This window comes from Cervus canadensis, chromosome 22 (assembly GCF_019320065.1).
Source record: "Cervus canadensis isolate Bull #8, Minnesota chromosome 22, ASM1932006v1, whole genome shotgun sequence".
Lineage (NCBI taxonomy): Eukaryota > Metazoa > Chordata > Mammalia > Artiodactyla > Cervidae > Cervus > Cervus canadensis.
The window spans coordinates 15751103-15769743 of record NC_057407.1 but is presented as its reverse complement, the minus strand read 5'-3'; the positions used below and the strand labels follow the sequence as shown (position 1 = coordinate 15769743).

Here is an 18641-nt window from a genome sequence, read left to right as displayed (position 1 = left end):
GCAGGAAGAGTGGTTGAGGCTTTGGGGAGTTGACACCACAGTGATGACTGAGAAATTCCTAAGAGATGGCTCCTGGACACATCCTAATAAGTTGCTGGTTTATAGTTCCCTGATGTAGGTTACAAACTGAAATGCATGCCTTTGATTATTTATCCAGTGAGATTTAAATGTGCTTTCATGGTTGAGAAGTGGGAGATGATTCAATGTGAAGGAATAGAGTAATTATAGAAGAGGGGAGATTGAAAACTGTGCATTTTCTTATTTTTTAACCCTTAGAGCTTCCCTGGTGCCTCAGTGGTCAAGAATCTGTCTGCCGATGCAGGAGACATGGGTGCAATCCCTGGTCCGGGAAGATCCCCGGGGGAAAAAATGGCAACCCGTTCCAATGTTCTTGCCTGGAAAATTCCTTGGACATAAGAGCCTGGCAGGCTACAGTCCACGGGGTCACAAAGAGTCAGACACTACTGAGCAACTGAACTACAACAAAAAAGTGTTTCAAAGCACCTTTGAAAAAGTGCTTTGACTTTGCTAGAGTTTTCACTTGTATTCATGTATCTTGATCTTTTAGAGAGTTTTTTTTTTTTTTTTTTTTTTAAACTGAACTTGTCTTCAGTGGAGGAGACCAAGTTTTGATCCTTGGGTCAAGAAGATCCCCTGGAGAAGGGAATGGCAACCCACTGCAGTATTCTTGTGTGGAGAATTCCATGGATAGAGGAGCCTAGTGGGCTACAGTCCATCAGGTTACAGAGTTGGACAGGACTGAGTGACTAACACCTCATCTCTAATCGCTACATAGTAGTCATTACTAATTGCAAGGTCTTAGAAATGAGGTCTCAATAAGTTATCCTTGGAGTGTCCGGTGCTGTTTAACTATTGGATAGGACCGGATGATGTAGAAGTCAGATGATTTAGGTTGTCTCTCATCCTCCCTATAAGAGACACCACTGCTATTTTCTAAGTTGTCAAACTGGAGAACCACCTCCTTTTGGTCTACTTTTAGGGTTGTTAGAGGATGGAGTCCAGGATCCCAGAAACCAAGATTCTGGCTTTTGCAGTATGTTTGTGTGCTCTTGGGCCTGTCATTTAACCTGAGTGGATCTGATTTTCTCACTTGTAAGATGAAGTTAACAAGCTAATCTTCAGGGCCTCTGTGAGCTCTAAGAATTCTGATTCCATGCCATCAGGATGTTAGATGGATTCATCTTTCAGAGTGTGGGTTTTTGTGCTTTTGTCACAGCAGCATACCCTAGCCTATATATATATCTATATATGTAATTATGATTGATTATTGTTGTACGGCAGAAACCAACACAAATTTGTAAAGCAATTTTCCACTTATTAAAAAATAAACTTTTTAAAAAAGAAAATAAAAACTAAATGAAAAATAGATTTTGAGACATTTTTAAACGCTGGATTATAGATTATCAGATTGTGTTTGGTCAATGCTGAAGTCATTCAGTAACTAATAAAATGATTACCTGGAAAGTAAGTTTTCTTAATGTACAACCTAGAGATATCCATTGTGACCATCTCAGAGTGAGGAATTGCTTGGTTAGAGTGGCTGAGTTTTATTTTGAGAATTGTTAACAGCTGTCAGAATTGCCTGCCTTGTCTGTTCTGGCCACTCTAGCCACCCCCCCGTTTCTTTTTTCAGCCATCCTGAAGTGTATATGGGCTTCCCTGATAGCTCAGACGATAAAGAATCTGCCTGCAGTGTAGGAGATCTGGGTTCAATCCCTGGGTTGGGAAGACCCCCTGGAGAAGTATTTATACCAGTTCAGAGTTCAGGTAGTATACTGGTTCATGCAAGATGCTGGGGTCAGACTTCGAGGTGGATGAACACCTGACTGTGGCGCTTACCTGGCTGGGTAGCTTAGTGCAGGTTACTTAACCACTCTGCCTGCATGTTGTCTTTCATTAAATGCCCTGTCTCACTGGGTGTTTGTGAAGAATGAAAAATGCTTAGAATGGCACCTGGGCTATGGAAGGGCTATAAAGATTTTTGTCATTACTGTTCCTTAATAGGTCTAGTCTGTCTTTGCCTCTGGGCTTTTATACTTTCTCCACTCTTTCCTTCATTCTTCCCAGGGTTGGCTCTCATTTATTCTTCAAGACATAGCTCAGTGGTACCTCTTAGTTTGGGTAGCTCTTGTGTTTTCTTACATTTCTTTAGCCTGGGTTACACCTTCCCTGCATTTCTAGCCACCTGGCTGTGACTTCTGTCATATTGCTGCTATTGGTTTACATGTCCACATGGATTGGGAGCAAGGACCATTTCTTTTTGTTTTCTCTCTCTCTCTCTTTTTTTTGATATTTCACAGGTATGAGGAAGACACTGGGTAAATGAGTATTGAATGGATAAATGGACTGATTTTTTCCCCCCTTCATTCCTCTCTTCTTCTTATTCTTTGCTACTTCTCTTGTCTACTACACTTCCTTCCTCCCTTCATTTTCAAGTCTGGCACTTGATGCATTACCTTAGTTATTCCTCACAGGAACTCTGAGGTAAGCATTATGATTAGTCCCATTTTGCAGGTTTGGAAGCAAAGGATCAGGGCACTAGACAACTTGCCCATCCAAAGGGGCAGCAGCCTTAACAGCGGTTGTCTTCCAGTGCTGCTGTCTTTGCTCAAAGCATTTTGGCATTTTTTGGAATTCCCTTCTGACTAGTTTATGAACTACATAAGAAAACTAACCTTATTTTGGTCACTCCCAGGAAAGATAGTTTCTGGTACGATCATTGTATTTCATTGTGTTTGTCTCCAAGTAAACTTTGATCATTCCAGAAATCCAAGCCACTTTAAGAGGACAGAGATTTGCCCTTGTCAGGAATGTTTAAATGGCTTGAAGACAGTTGCATACTCTCAAGAGGCTTGGCAGCAGCCACATCAGTGGGCCGAACACTGTCGATACTTCTGTGTGGTTTGTTTTGGTGTGGTTTAGGGATGGCGGGCTGGTGGAAGAAGGTCACATTACCTTGTAGTCCCACTTCAAGTTTTTTTTTTTTTTATTAGTTGGAGGCTAATTACTTCACAACATTTCAGTGGGTTTTGTCATACATTGATATGAATCAGCCATAGATTCACACGTATTCCCCATCCCGATCCCCCCTCCCACCTCCCTCTCCACCCGATTCCTCTGGGTCTTCCCAGTGCACCAGGCCCGAGCACTTGTCTCATGCATCCCACCTGGGCTGGTGATCTGTTTCACCATAGATAATATACATGCTGTTCTTTCGAAATATCCCACCCTCACCTTCTCCCACAGAGTTCAAAAGTCTGTTCTGTACTTCTGTGTCTCTTTTTCTGTTTTGCATATAGGGTTATCGTTACCACCTTTCTAAATTCCATATATATGTGTTAGTATGCTGTAATGTTCTTTATCTTTCTGGCTTACTTCACTCTGTATAATGGGCTCCAGTTTGATGTTTTTTATGACAGCTTTATTGAGATATAATTTATGTACCATGCAGTTCATCCATTTAACATGTAAAATTCATTGGTTTTTAGTATATTCACGAAGTTGTTGAACCAAATGGCTAATTCCAGAACATTTTCATCACCCCTGAAAGAAACACCCCTCAAAAACAAACAACTTTCAAGGGCTGATTTTCATCACCCCCCAAGAAGACATGCTACTTTAATAGATATCCTTCATCTCCCCCACAATCTCCCCTGACAATCACCAATTTGTTTTCTGCCAATGGATTTGCTTATTATGGATATTTCCTGTCAGTGTAATCATGTAACATGTAGTATTTTATAACTGGCTTCTTTCATGTGGCATATTGTTTTTAAGATTCATCCATGTTACAGTGTCCACCAGTACTTCATACTTTATATGACTAAATAGTACTCCATTTTATGCATATACCACATTTTATATACTCATTCATCAATTGACTGATATTTAGGTTGTTTCCACTTTTTGGCTACTATGAATAATGGTGCTATGAATATTTATGTATAAATTGACTGTTGAATGGATAAATACCATGTAGTAAGACCCTATATTGGAATAATGTTCATCTATCAAATGTAGCATGATACATGCTACAACATGGATGAACCCTGAAAACAGGATGATCCCATTGGTTTGGAATGCCCAGAATAGGCACATCCATAGAGGCAGAAAGTATTAGTGGTTGCTAGGGCCTTGAGGAGAGGGAGGAAGATAGGTAGTGACTTCTAAAGGGTATAGAATTTCTTTTGGGGATGATGAAAATATTCTAAAATTTATTTGTTTATGGTTTTACAACTTTGTAAATGTACTAAAAAGCACTGAAATGTAATTTTACTTTACAGGGGTGAGTTATATTTTTAAAAATTTATAATCACTGTCATTAAATACATACCAGTTGCTTACTCTGCATTTGCTACCTTGGGAGATGCCGTGACACACAAATGAGAGAGTAGGCAGGAATCTCTCATTGGATGTTTTTAAGTGAAAAGTTGACCTGGATACCAATAAAGAGTTTGATAAACGCATCACTTGGTGCTAATTTCTGGGTACAGGCCCCACTCAGAAAAATCTCAACCCCTCTGGATATCAGCTATGAGAATTCAGAAGGATTTCCCAATGTGGACTCCTCCAGTATTTATGTAACTTAGTCATGTTATTTTATTATCCATGCCTTACAATACTGTGAATTCCCTTTAGGCAGGACCTATGCCTTGCATTCACCTTGATTTCCATGCTTAGTGTTGTGTCTGGTCTGTATCAGGAGAATGTGTTTGGTGAATGGATGAGTGACTGTGTTTTGGAAGTCCCTGCATTATCTCCTAGGACAAAAATGCCTTCAGCTTATGGCTGTCTGGTGTGATCAGTCTGTGGTTGCCCCTCTTGGGGAAGTGTTGCTGAATTCACCACCTGTCTTCATGCAATTTTGTTTCTCTGGCACTTCCACTCTGAAGGCTAAAATGGTGATGTGGGTAGCTCTGGAGTGTGGTGCTTTCATCTCTGGTAATAGCAACCAAGATACTGGGTTCCTGGGTCAGTGAGATTTAGGAAAATTAGAGGTGGAATAAACCTCATTTTTTTTCTTTTTTAAAATCATGTTTATCAAGCATCAGTGCTATAAATTCTATGTAGCTTATGGGTCTTTGCTATAATAAGAAACTGATTTTCTTTTTTTCTTCTCTGTGAAGGTACTTTATGTTGATTAAGTTCTTTCTGTTAAATATCCTTTGCTTGCCCTGGACTTTTCTTTGTGTTGATTTTTGCTTCATTTTTCTTTCATTTCCCATGCTGTTCAGTTACTGGATGCCCGAAGAACCAAGGTTTGTCCACTCTTTGCCGCTCGTTTGTTGTGCTCTGCACAGCCTCACCTCCTTGTGTGTTTGAGTGCGTCTGTCTGTCTGTATTTGTCCCCTTTTGCTTGCAGATGCAGTAATCCTGTTTACTAAACCTGCTCACAGCTTTATTTGTAAAAATAAAGTCCTTGTTTATGTCTACTTGTAGTGGATGCTATCATTTTTATTTTTAAATGGACATACACTTACCACAAAAAGTAACAGATAGTAGAATAAAGAAACCTTAGGAAACAAGGAATACTGAGTCTGGAGCATTGTGGGTGTAAAGAAGGTGTGTTTGTGAAAGTTTCCCTCTAACCCTTTCCACTCCTAAATTAAAACTCTGTAGATGTGTAATTTACCTTGCAACTGACACTAATACACTGTTTCTGTGTATGTGTACCTTTCTCTTAAGACATTCAGAAAGCATCATTGAATTAACACCCCTTCTCCATGTGCTGTCCCTTGCTTCTGAAGTCACCTTGGAGAACCTAACAGCTGGCCCCTCTGGACCTCATGATTAACATTCCATCTTCATAGTGTGAGCAAATAGTGATAGCAGCAAATAGCATTTGGCATGTTCATTGACTTTTTTCCCCCCTTCTTTCTCCTCTCTTGTTCCATCTTTCTCATCATAGCACCTTCAGTTGACAATCCAGGCCCTTCAAGATGAGCTGCGAACCCAGAGAGACCTCAACCACCTCCTGCAGCAAGAGAGTGGCAACCGAGGAGCAGAGCACTTCACCATCGAACTGACGGAGGAGAACTTCCGGCGGCTCCAAGCTGAGCATGACAGACAGGCTAAGGAGCTGTTCCTATTGAGGAAGACCTTGGAGGAAATGGAGCTGAGAATCGAAACGCAGAAACAGACCCTCAATGCCCGAGACGAGTCTATTAAAAAGCTTCTTGAGATGTTGCAGAGTAAAGGTTTGCCGTCCAAAAGTCTTGAGGATGACAATGAACGGACACGTCGGATGGCAGAGGCTGAGTCTCAAGTCAGCCACTTAGAAGTGATTTTAGACCAGAAAGAGAAGGAAAACATACATCTTAGAGAGGTAAGGACATTCAGTTTATTTCTCTAAAGTCATATTTTACAAGGTAAAATATGTTAAATGTGTTACCAAGTTATTATCACAGGTTGGACGTTATCTATAGCCTTGGCAAAATTCCCCTTGTCATCTGTTTTATAACCTTCCTGTCTGCTTATCACCTTTCAAGTGGAATTTGGCATTAGTCTTTTTTTTTCCCTCTGCCCACCACACATGTGTTCCATTATTATTCAACACGTATTCAGGATCCAAGTGTGTGCAGCACACATCAACTCTAAGGTCATTTATAGTTGCTTTCCTACAGATGGCCATTGTTTCAGGGTCTTTTAAATACAGTACTGTTTAAGTTTTAGATATTTATTAAATATCCTCTTTTTAAAGGAGCAAAATGAATAGGTGATTAGCAAAACAATGAACTTAAATGCTTCATAGCTAAATTTGGTGTGGGATTGTTAGAAAGTAAAGCCTAAGGATATTTCTGGAAACAATGGAAAAATGTGCAGACCGATTTTGAACGTTTAGATAATCTTTGCCTGCATTTACATTCATGTAGGACAGAGTGTTCTTGGTTTTCTGAGTGTGCATTTTGCACTTGGTGAATTAAATCATTTGAAGTTTCTCAGAGGCAGCCTCGCTGGCTTGCCACTATCATTGAATATTGGGATGCTCAGATATCTGAGAATATGCAGTTGGATAGCTCTTAGAAAGAATGTAGGTGACCTTCAAGGTTTGAAATTTTTATAGCAGTTCCTTGCTACTGTGGTGGATGTGAATCTCAAAAGTACCATGTAGGCAAAATAAAATGCTGTGACAGACACAGATCTCACAGAAAACAGGAAGCAGTGAAGTGGCATTAAGTATATTTTCAAAATATTCTGCAGCCATAAATAAAAATTCAAAAAGACGTTTGTTTTCAGACAAAACTATATTTCTTGGCATTATGTACCTTTTTGGATGGGCAGTCCTTCCAGTGAGTCATTTGTTTGATTGCTCAGAAAGCACAGCTTTCATGTTGGGACTTGGTAATGCAGCTGCTCCCAGTGGTTTTCTCTGATATTAGATTGTATTTGGTTACAACATTTTAGTAGACTTTTGTGTCTTTGGATTTAATATCCTCCATGCTTACTCTCGGCTTCACGTTAGATACTTAAAGATATGTTTTGTTGGGCCTGGTCTTCCCATTCATATTCCAAGAGTGTGAATGTGGTGGGAAGATGACTAAGATGGCCCCTATATCCATACCTATTGGAATTCATATCTTTATGTAATCTCCTCCCTTTGAGTTTAGGCTGAACCTAGTGACTTGATCCTGAATAACAAAGGTAGTGGGATGCCAATATTACTTCCATGATTAGATTAGTAGTAATTACTAGATTACTAGTAAGACTGTTACTTCCATGTTGTTCGTACAGTCTGTTGCCATCTCAACTGGCATGCTTTGAAGCAAGTTGCCATGTGGCAGAGGCTCATGTGGTAAGGAACCTCTAGGTAGTCAGTCTCCAGCTGACAAACAGTAAGGAATTGAGACCCTCACTCGAACAGCCACAAAGAACTGAAAACTGCTAACCATCACTTAGTAAGTTTGAAGTGGATCTTCTCCAGTTGAGTCTTTCAATGAGATAACAGTTTCTAGGCTGACAACTTGATTTCAGCTTTCTGAGAGACTCAGCTGAGATGTGCTCAAATTCCTGTTCCACATAAACTGTGAGATAATAAATGTATGTTTTTAAGCCACTGAATTTTGGGTGAATTAGTTTCTGCTCCACTGTATTAGCTGTCTGTTGCTGTGTAAAGAATCTCTTCCTGGCTTGCACTATAGACTTTCTATTTAATTTACAGAGGAGAAGCAGTGATTACTGCCATGTTATTTCATGTAGAATGTCTGTGGATTTTGAAATTTTGATTGTGTTATCTCAAAACTGTAGTTGGTAGATTGTTGTTGTTATACCGTTGCTCAGTCGTGTCTGATTCTTTGAGACCCCATGGACTGCAGCATGCCAGGCTCCCTGTCCTTCACCATCTCCCAGAGCTTGTCCAAACTCATGTCCATTGAGTTGGTGATGCCATCTGACCATCTTGTCCTCTGTCATCCCCTTCTCCTCCTGCCTTCAGTTTTTTCCAGCATCAGGGTCTTTTCTGATGACCTTGAAAAGATTGGTAGATTGCTATAGTTTAAAAAAGCTGCTGCTTTATTTTGGGTGCCAATGGGTCATGTTTCCTGTACAGCAAGGCTGTGGTACTGGAGAAATCCCCATCTGCACGGGATTGACCATGTTGGGATCTTGGGGTTAGGTAGTCCGTCTTGTCTTGACAGATTCTGCTCCTTGGCAGTATTTAATCGTGCCTTGATGGTGGCTTGATTGTTCTAGGATATTTTCATTTAAATGAATCTAAACACCATTTGATTTCTGTTTTATGAGATTAGTTGGACTAAGATCATGGCATCCGATCCCATCACTTCATGGCAAATAGATGGGGAAACAGTGGAAACAGTGGCTGACTTTAATTTTCTGGGCTCCAAAATCACTGCAGATGGTGATTGCAGCCATGATATTAAAAGACGCTTACTCCTTGGAAGGAAAGTTATGACCAACCTAGACAGCATATTAAAAAGCAGAGACATTACTTTGCCAACAAATGTCCGACTAGTCAAGGCTATGGTTTTTCCAGTAGTCATGTATGAATGTGAGAGTTGGACTATAAAGAAAGCTGAGCACCAAAGAATTGATGCTTTTGAATTGTGGTGTTTGAGAAGACTCTTGAGAGTCCCTTGGACTGCAAGGAGATCCAACCAGTCCATCCTACAGGAGATCAGTCCTGGTTGTTCATTGAAAGGACTGATGTTGAAGCTGAAACTCTAATACTTTGGCCACCTGATGTGAAGAGCTGACTTATTAGAAAAGGCCCTGATGCTGGGAAAGATTGAGGGCAGGAGAAGGGGACGAGAGAGGATAAGATAGTTGGATGGCATCACCGATTCAATGGACATGGGCTTGGGTGGACTCTGGGAGTTGGTGATGGACAGGGAGGCCTGGGGTGCTGCGGTTCATGGGGTCGCAAAGAGTCAGACACGACTGAGCAACTGAACTGAATGATCTGGCATGAATATATGTCATGCTTCAGACCTTAAACATTAGTCCAGAAGCTCACAGGGAGTGGTACAGGAAATGCAGGCAATGCATCCAAATGTCCTCCTTGAGCAGAAGACCAGAGTCAGTGGATAACCCTTATCTTGGCTTGTCAAGAACAGAGAATGTGAAAAAGGTGTCTGTTAAAAAAAAAAAAAAAATCTCATTTTAAACTTGGAGTTGAATAAGATTTTGAGGCCTAAGGGGACTTTTCCCAAGGGAAAGAGGTTACCACCTTCTGAGAGCCATTTAGTATATTTCCAGTAATTTCGGTAGTTTGAAATTGGTTTTGGTGGGAATATTGACACCATGGAAGTCAGCAAATGCTACTCTCAGGGTTTTCTGCCCCTTTGGCGCCATCCCTGAGAGCCTATTTACCAACACACCTCTGAATAAATGCCATGAAATGTTTACCTACTATACAGCAGGAAGAGGTAAGTTAAATAGTGCAAGAATTATAATTATGAATCCATTAACCACTCATGGTTCATCACATGTTTTTATAGCATCATCTGGATAGTTGCATATATGTTGGGCACTGTGAAGAATGCTCGACCTTGATTCACAATTCTCACAACCACCTTATTTGTTCATTCATCTATTCATCCATCTACCCATCCATTTTGTGACTACTTATTGAGGATCTGTTTGGGGATAGAGTAATGTTAACTGATAAAACTTGACTTCATGGTGATAATATTTTATTGGGGTGAAACAGCAGTTTAATAGTTAAACAGAGAAGTATCAGGAGGAAAAGAAGAGGGTGAGGTACTAGGGAACTGAGTGGGGTCAACTTCATATTGGATAGTCAGGGAGGGCTTGTTGCAGGAGGTGGCATTGTGAACTTCAGTGACAAAAAGGAACCAGCCATGTAAGGCTCTCAAAAAACTGTTCCAGTTAGATGGCAAGGCCCATGTCTAGGAGGTATGGCCATTTTCTGTTTTTCCCTTTTTGCCTGGGGAAACTGAAGAACAAGTGACATAAAACATCTAGCCCAAGTTCCCACAGCTAACAAGCTGATATTTGAGTTAGGTTGCCTCCAGAGTCTCAGCTCTTACACCATTTCTTATATTCCTATTCTAGAAGAATCTTTTTGAAAGTACACTCCACAGTATAGCCATTTTGTGGAATATTGATATGTGTTTTGAGAGGAAAAGGGCTGCAGGGCTAAATGAACTTGGGAAAATGTTGAATTTCGTAGAGCTTTCTATAGGATTCTTTCTCTCTAATATGCAACTATGCAGCAGTGATTTCCAAGAAGAGGACTGGGGAAGGTAGAGCCTCTCAAATTGACTTCATTTGCTTTTCTCTTGTTGCACTGTTCTTTGTAAAACAGTTTGGAAAAACACTGTGCTAGAAAATACAAATTGTGCTTTTAACTTGTGACCTACAAAATATGTAATAATATACATAGAGTTTCGCACGGCGAAAAAACTGGGTAATTTCCTCCATTGGTTATTCTAGAAGGCAGAGTTTATTGTGAGCTGTTTCCACATTCTCTGCTGAATTTTAGAATGTTTGTTCCCCTGTCAGGGTATTTTATTTTATTTTTTTTTTTAGTGGAAAAATGTGGCTGACTGCTTTTGGTATTAAACCAGTAAGAATAACCCAGCTTGAAAAAAGAAGTTGCCTGACCTCTGTTAATTTAAATGAATCTGAAACAGGATTTAAAATGTACTTGAGGTTTTAAGTTCAGTGTGTTCCCGATTCCCTTTTCATTTTGCACGATTCAACCCAGTTGGGGCTGAATGGTGTAATGCTGGGGAATGGGGTGTTAGTGGTTTTATGATTCATTCTCAGGCAGAGGTGTTGGACCTCATATAAACCTCATCTCCTAGAATACTGGCCTTGTTTAGCCTATTGTTTCGGGAGATTTAGAATTGGCAAGAATCGCACATGGGCAGAGTCAGGTTGCTTTAGTGTCTCGTTGTCTTTTGGTGGTCTGGAAAAGGCTGAGGGTGAAACCACTTCTTTGCCTGGCAGGAAACAACAACAAAAAGATTATGATCTCAACTTATTTGGAAGACCAGAACTATTGCCCAAGAACTACAATCGACAGGCTAATGTGAGCTGAAGTATTGGCTCAAATACAAGCATTACTCACTAGTGTCGTCTGATGCGTTTGGATACAGGTTGATTTGATAAGACATTGTTTGATGTAGTAATAGTTTACCTTGTTCTCTAGCTTTTTCCACAGAGAACATACTGTTCCATATGAAGGTTTTAGTAATCAAATACCCAAAATACTACTGATCTCGTTAAAGAAAAAGTGGGTTTATGTGCTAGGATCCTCCTATATTCACGCTCCTTAATGTTTTGTTGGCTGATCCTTAAGAGAGAGTTAGAAGTCTTTAGTTTAATTGTACTGGAAGATGTTTGAAGGGAAAGGATATATGTTCTGCTGTCATGCTTGTTGATTTCCTATACTAAAACCCTTGGGCAACTTGCCTGTCTTTGAAAGCAAGGTGGAACACTGAAGTTGTTGGGGACCACAGTTGCTACTAACCTGGGACAAGTAAAGCCCTCAGGACACTGGGCCTGGGCTTCCCTCCATGCTCTTGGGGGAGGGGTGCAGGGAAGAAGAGGGCAAGGCAACATGAATTCTTGGTCTCCTCATTTATTTATCCAAGTTGTTCCTAGGCCAGCAGGAATCCACCAAGGCAAAGTCTGACCTAGAAGTTCTTGAGCTCATACACCTTCTACTGACAGCTCAAACCTCTCCTATGTAATCATTGCCGCAACTTCTAATCTCCACCCTAGTCCCCCCTCTCTCAATACCATATGGCCTCCTTCTCTGTAATACACACTTGTCTCCAGTTGGGCTGGCTGAGCCACGATTTTGCTGTTGCAGGCATTTCTAATTCTGACTCTACAGATTATACATTCTATTTCTACCAAGAAAACTTATCACAGAAAGTATTCCCAAATACAAGTGACCACATAAACATAATATTTTACATTTTTTGTGCAAGAGTTTCATATATATATATATGTATATACAGAACCTGACAGTAGCTATTTTAATAAAGTACTTTTTAACCTAACCAATATATTCCACCAGTATTTCCAGGCCTCAAATATTGCCTGCAAGATGCTCAGTAAATATTTGGAAGAGTAAGAAACAGTTTAATACCGTGAGAATTGCTCTGTGGCTTATTTTGCCAGTACTGGCAAAGTTTATAATGATTGTACAAGTGTCATATTCTTTTGTTTTCTCTATTGTTGCTCTGTGTTTGGAATAGAGCAGTAGTTTTGAGGGTAGTCTTAACTAGAAGTTTTAATTTTTTCAAAATGTGTTGCATATCATTGGGCACATTTTGAACATCCATATGCAGGATGCTATGGGAGCATCCATGGCAAGTATGTCAGGGATTCCGGTGGGCAGTAAGAAACAGCTCACACTTTATTGAGGTTTATTCTGTGCCAGGGACTGTTCTAAGGGAAAACTCGTCGTAATCCCCATTATACAGATAAGGAAGCTGAGGCACAAAGAGGTAGGTGATTGTCATAGGTATTGTCACAAGGTATTGTCATAGGTAAGTACTGGAACCAAGATCAGAACCTGGGAAGTTTAGTTCCAGAATCTATTTCTGTCACCACAGGACACTACTGCTTCTCGGGCTAGTGCATCAAGAAGATCTTGAATGGCACGTAAACCTCTGCAGCTTGGAGGTAGGAGAGCTGACAGCGGCTTCAGCCATGGCAGAGCTGGTCTTCAAAGGCGGCAAGAACGTCACCACACCTGTTTGGTGGAGAAGGATGGTTGAAGAGATAGCTGAGCCAAGCGTTAGAGGAGGGAACAGTGGTGGGCTTGGGGTACAGTGAGTTTGGAGCAGCTGAAACTCCCTCTGTCAGGAGGGAAAGGAAATAAAACTGAACAGGAGGTTTGAGGTCGTGCCACTGAGGGCTCTGAGCATGTGACACAGGAAGTTGGTCTCTACCTGGTAGGCTCTGGGCAGCCTTGGAAACATTGTCCCTGGAGAACAGCATGATCAAAAAAGATTAAGTGCTAATTGATAGTGGATTAGATAGGGAGAGAATAAAGAGATGGAGATAAGTTAGAAGGATACTGTCATTCAGATGACCAAGAATCTGGATCCAGGTGGTGGCCAAGAAGTTGAAGGTCAAGGTCATCCCCATCTGCAGGCAGGACTTTGAAACTCAGGAACTGAGTACTAGGAGTGTGAGGAGCAGACAACCACTGGGGGCCTTGGTGTAGGCAGGTGGTGGGACAGACGGCAGGAGAGAATTGTCAGGAGGAGGAGCTGGGGCTGAGAAGAGACTTTGGATGTATACGAGTTTGATGGCATCCTGGTGGAGTTGTCCAACCAAGGACGAGAATGTGGCTGAGGAAATGATCGTGAAGTTCTGCCCAAGATGCACAAGGTACTGCTGACTCCTGGTCACATTTTATTGTAGTTGCTTTAACACATACTTCATTATCTGCGACCACTGAGCTCCCAGTTTGTATGATTGTTCTAAAGGCTGCATTGTCACTTACTATTATTATTACTTAGGAGAAGACCCTAGGAAATGCATACTTCATCATGTTTCTTTCTCAAAAAAGCACTTAATTTTGAATATGGTATCTTTTGAGATTACATGGACTTTTCATTGGCTGATGCCTACTTGATACAGATATCCTTTGTTCTCACTGAGTTCTGTTTTCTCCAGGCATTTAAATGAGGATAGATCCCAATGAAGAATCTTTGCTGAAAAGCATTCTTTCTGGACCTTGCTAACAACACATCCAAAAACAGGGTTTCATAACTTTTACCCTCACATTTCGGATGACATAGAGAATGTACTCATTTCTGTTTAGCAGCATTTGCCTTGTCTTTAAATTCTGATACATTCTTTAAATTTGAAAGCTGCATGCTAATTTGAAGTGGTTGAGGCTTTACCCCATATTGATTTTAATGAGTATAATTGGTTGCTTTTTACAGTAACAGAGACTTGTGGATCCCCAAGGAGTCATTAGGCACAAGGCATATTGCAACCTGCTGAGAAGAGAAAGTGGCAGGGTAGAAAGCATGTGGTGAGGTCGCGGGGAGAAGTCAGGACATTTTGCTGGGAGAGATGCTGATTACTGTCCTGTTCCACCTTGCGTGTGACTGCTTTCTGAAACGTATTTCTGTGGCAGCTCACCTAATGGTTCATTGTCATCATTTGGTGAAGCAGTGTGCCACAAATAAAGCCTCACTGGTGAAAAAGGACTGGAAGCAGCGGTACTGAGGATATTTGAGTGTGTATCTCAAATTGCAGCAGTGGGAAGTTGCTCAGCTGTAACAAAGTCCTGTGTGTCTTGGATGGGAATATTAGCTAATACCTTATATGTGGATGAGGCTTCATAGTTTGTAGAACACATTCCATTTTAATGATTTCCTCTGATGTACCTGGTAACCCTCTGAGGAAACTGAGGCTCAGAGAGATTAAGAAGTGATGACAGGTAACATTCACTGAGCACTCATAAGCTAATCACTTTTCAAGGAGTGCCATTTGTGCCTCCCAACAATACTCTGGGGTAGGTGGTGGTTTCCTGCCTCTCAGATGAGAAGGCCAAGGCCCAGATGGGTGGTGTGTCTCTTCCAGGTTCTCAGAGCAAGTAGTGATGGGCCTAAAATTAAAAACTGGGCCTTCTGGTTCCAGGCATCTGTCCCTAATCACTCCTGGATACTGCCAGGGATTTCACCCTGAAATCTCTGAACAGACTTGAGACTAGAATCCTCATCTTCTGACTTCTTGCTCAGGGATATTTTCTCTGTAAAGGCAAAAAAAGAAAAAAGTACAAAATGCTCACTCGCTGTTTCCACCCCCCCCCCCCCCCCCCCCCCGCCGCCCCACATCTTATTAAGTCCTGTTGAATTGGGGATTGTAAATCCGTGAGGTCAGTAAGCAGAAGATTAGACAGTGTCATGTAGGAGGTACCACCAGGGCTAGGCCTCTTCAGTCCATTTGTGGCTCATGAAAATGAAAGTACTTGCTTAAGATAAGAAGCATGGTACTGCACTTGTAGGTGCTCCATGAATTCCCAGGGGAGAGGTGGATTTTTATGGTAGAGAATAAGGGAAAATGGGGGGTGCTTAGAATTAGACCTTCCCATTTCATCTGTTTAAAGTTAGCCTTCTTTTTCAATTTTTTTGCTTTATCATTACCTCATTGTCTAAAAGAAACACTTGCCTTCTTCAAACTGACTTTACTTTTTATCTAGTTTTTATTAGGTATTGTGGGTTTCTTTCTTTGTCAATTGTGAGACATTAAAATGGTATTTACAACCTCCTAATAAGTGCCCCATTTCATTGCTCTTCTAATTGGATAGATTTTGTGAAACAAAACTACTTTCCTATCCACCTGTCTCTGTTGAAAGGGATAGCTTTATTTGTGTTTCCTATTTGGTGTACAGGTTGAAGGATGCCTTAAATGCTTTGGATAGAATGTTAAAGAAGGCAGTGAGATTGGTTGCTGGTTGATTCCTCTGAGTAGCTTATAGCAGTTGTAAAGAATGAAATAAACCCTCTTTACTAAAGTAAAAATATAATTCTATATGAACTGTTTGTAGAAAAAGGAAAAAGAAAGATGAGTGAGACCTTATAGTGATAAAGAATCACTATTTACTTAGAATAAGAGTTGCAAGTTAGAGTATGTGGCACAGATGTGGCCCACCACCTGCTTTTTATGGCCTGGGAGCTAAGAGTGGTTTTACCTGTTTAAATGGTTGTGTTTGAAATGGTTATGTAAGTACCTATGTAATATCCTCTATTTTGCCTGTGACCCTCAAAGCCTGAAATATTAACTGGTTGTCCCTTTAAGAAAAAGTGTTGTGGTTATTGCTGTTCAGTCGCTAAAGTCATGTCTGACTCTCTCGACCCCATGAACTGCAGCACTCCAGGCTTCCCTATCCTTCAGTGTCTCCCTGAGTTTGCTCAAATTTATGTCCATTGAGTCAGTGATTCCATCCAACCATCTCATCCTCGGTCACTCCCTTCTCCTCTTGCCCCCAATCTTTCACAGCAGCAGAGTCTTTTCCAATGAGTTGGCTCTTCACATCAGGTGGCCACAAAATATTGGAGCTTCAGCTTCAGAAAAAAAGTAGAGATTCCTAATTTCTGTAATAGGTAAACAGATTTTGAATCAAGATATTCGGTTAAAAAATATGTGCATTAATTATATGTAGAGTGTAAAAACCTTACTACTTTTAAGTATAACTTTTGAGTTTTTTTTAAATAGGAAGACAAGATTTTTTTCATTTCTGTACATTTTTCTTTTGTAATTATTAGATCAGTGATTTTGATCTCCAGAAGTATAGTGCCTTGTGTATTGTCAGTTATCACAAAAATCTGCAGCTCTTTTAGTAATGGTGGGTGTTGGTAAGGTAACTTGTGTGGATTAAAAAGGGAGTCTGTGTGAAGTATTTACTAACCTGGAAAGTACCAGAGAAATGGATATTGCCATTGAAACTCCATTAGAATTAGGAATTTCTGACCTAACTAAAGCACAGGTTTCCAGTTTGTCCTTCTCTTATGTTTTTAAAAATAGTGTGTTTATTGATTTTTTTTAGTCTTATGCAATTAGTGGTTAAAAATCTGTTGCTGCTTTGAAGGAATTAGCATGAAAAAGAAAGTGCCCATGTGTATACAGGTTGTGTTAAAAAGTATTTACTTACAGTAATTTTTGATGTGCTGTAGAATTGCTTGGGCTTCCCAGGTGGCCCAAGTGGGTAAAGAACCTACCTGCCACTGCAGGAGACGTGGGTTTGATCCCTGGGTTGGGAGGATCCCCTGGAGGAGGAAGTGGCAACCCACTCCAGTATTGTTGCCTGGGAAATTCCATGGATAGAGGAGCCTGGTGAGCTCCAGTTCGTGGGGTCACAAAGAGTCAGAACACCGAGCACACTTGCACCATAGTTGCTAGGTTTTCCGATGGGAAGTGTTTGTATTTAGTGAAGCCTAGGACCTGGTCAGAATGACAACTGAGAAATCCCCTACTGTCCTTGGTCCTTCCTTCAGCCCCTACGGCAATCAGGTTTCTTGGTGATGTTTGGTTGTGTGAATTGGGTTGCCAGTTTGAGCATTTTCAGTGTTGAGTGAGGACTCTGCCTATTAATGGAATTTTCCTTCATTGGTATAGGCCAGGGTTTCTCAACTGTAGTACTGTTGACTTGGAGGAGGATAATGTTTTGTGATGGGGACAGTCCTGTGCAATCGTAGGATGTTTAACAGTATTCTGGGCCTCTATCCACTACATGCAAGTAGTACCTTTCCCCTTTCCCCAGTTGTGACAATTAAAAACAGCCCCACACATTGCAAAATACCCTCTGGGGACCAAAGTCACCTGGGTTGTGAACTCTGGTGTAGAGTGATTGACACCTCCTCTGGTAGTTAGCCTGTGGACATGGCAAATACAGTTATTCTCAGCCCCACCTGTTTTGAAGTTCTGTTTTACTGAGCAAGGGCGACCCAGATCAAAATATTTCTTGACCCAAAGACTGACCTCAGGGGATAGAACTAGGAAACATACGTGCTGAGGGGAGGTGGGAGTTTAAGCCTAAAAAAGACCAGAGGTGTGTTTGTGTATTTGTGTGTGTGTGTGTATAGGAGAGAAAGAATGAAGCTTTCTCTGATTTCCCCTTCTCTCTTTCCTTCCGTCTGAGAAAAGGTAGCAGAGAAATCTTAAGGAAGGAGTTGGGGGTGGTGGTTTCGTCTGAGATGCCACGTGGGAAGGTTGGGACATTTGATTCTCAGAAGGTAATAAAGATGTATCTGAGAAGACACATGACCTCACTTTTTGACTACTGAACTCTCACTATTAATTGGCAGTTCTATTTTACAATAAATGTTGTCGTCTTTGCTTTCCCCCAAATGGCCTATGAGTCTCCCTTTCTGTTTTTTAAATAAACATTTCTCTGCATGAACCACTGTCCACCCCTACCCCCACCCCAGCTCCACTAAACTTTAGAACAATTTTGGAGTGTGGTGGTGGTTTTATCACATGGAAATGTAATACAGATGTTCAGAATTACCTTTTCTTTCTCCGCTTTGAAACATCATGGCCACACATGCTTTGCTGTAAGTACTATTTAGCATTTTATTATTACTATTAAAATATCTTGCCTCAGGCAGAGTCCCAGTAAATCTCAAGTAAAGGCAAATTTTAAATAGCAGTATTTATGCATA

At 40.8% G+C, this 18641-nt stretch overlaps 1 protein-coding gene across 1 annotated transcript in view; it reads left to right on the top strand.

Moving 5' to 3' along the window:
* Nucleotides 1–18641, top strand: part of ERC2 (ELKS/RAB6-interacting/CAST family member 2) — a 999532-nt gene that overhangs the window by 162754 nt on the left and 818137 nt on the right. Inside the window, exons 3-4 of the mRNA XM_043441970.1 lie at nt 5256–5279; nt 5930–6346. Of these exons, the coding sequence (XP_043297905.1) occupies nt 5256–5279; nt 5930–6346 (441 nt within the window). The remainder of the gene's footprint in view (nt 1–5255; nt 5280–5929; nt 6347–18641) is intronic.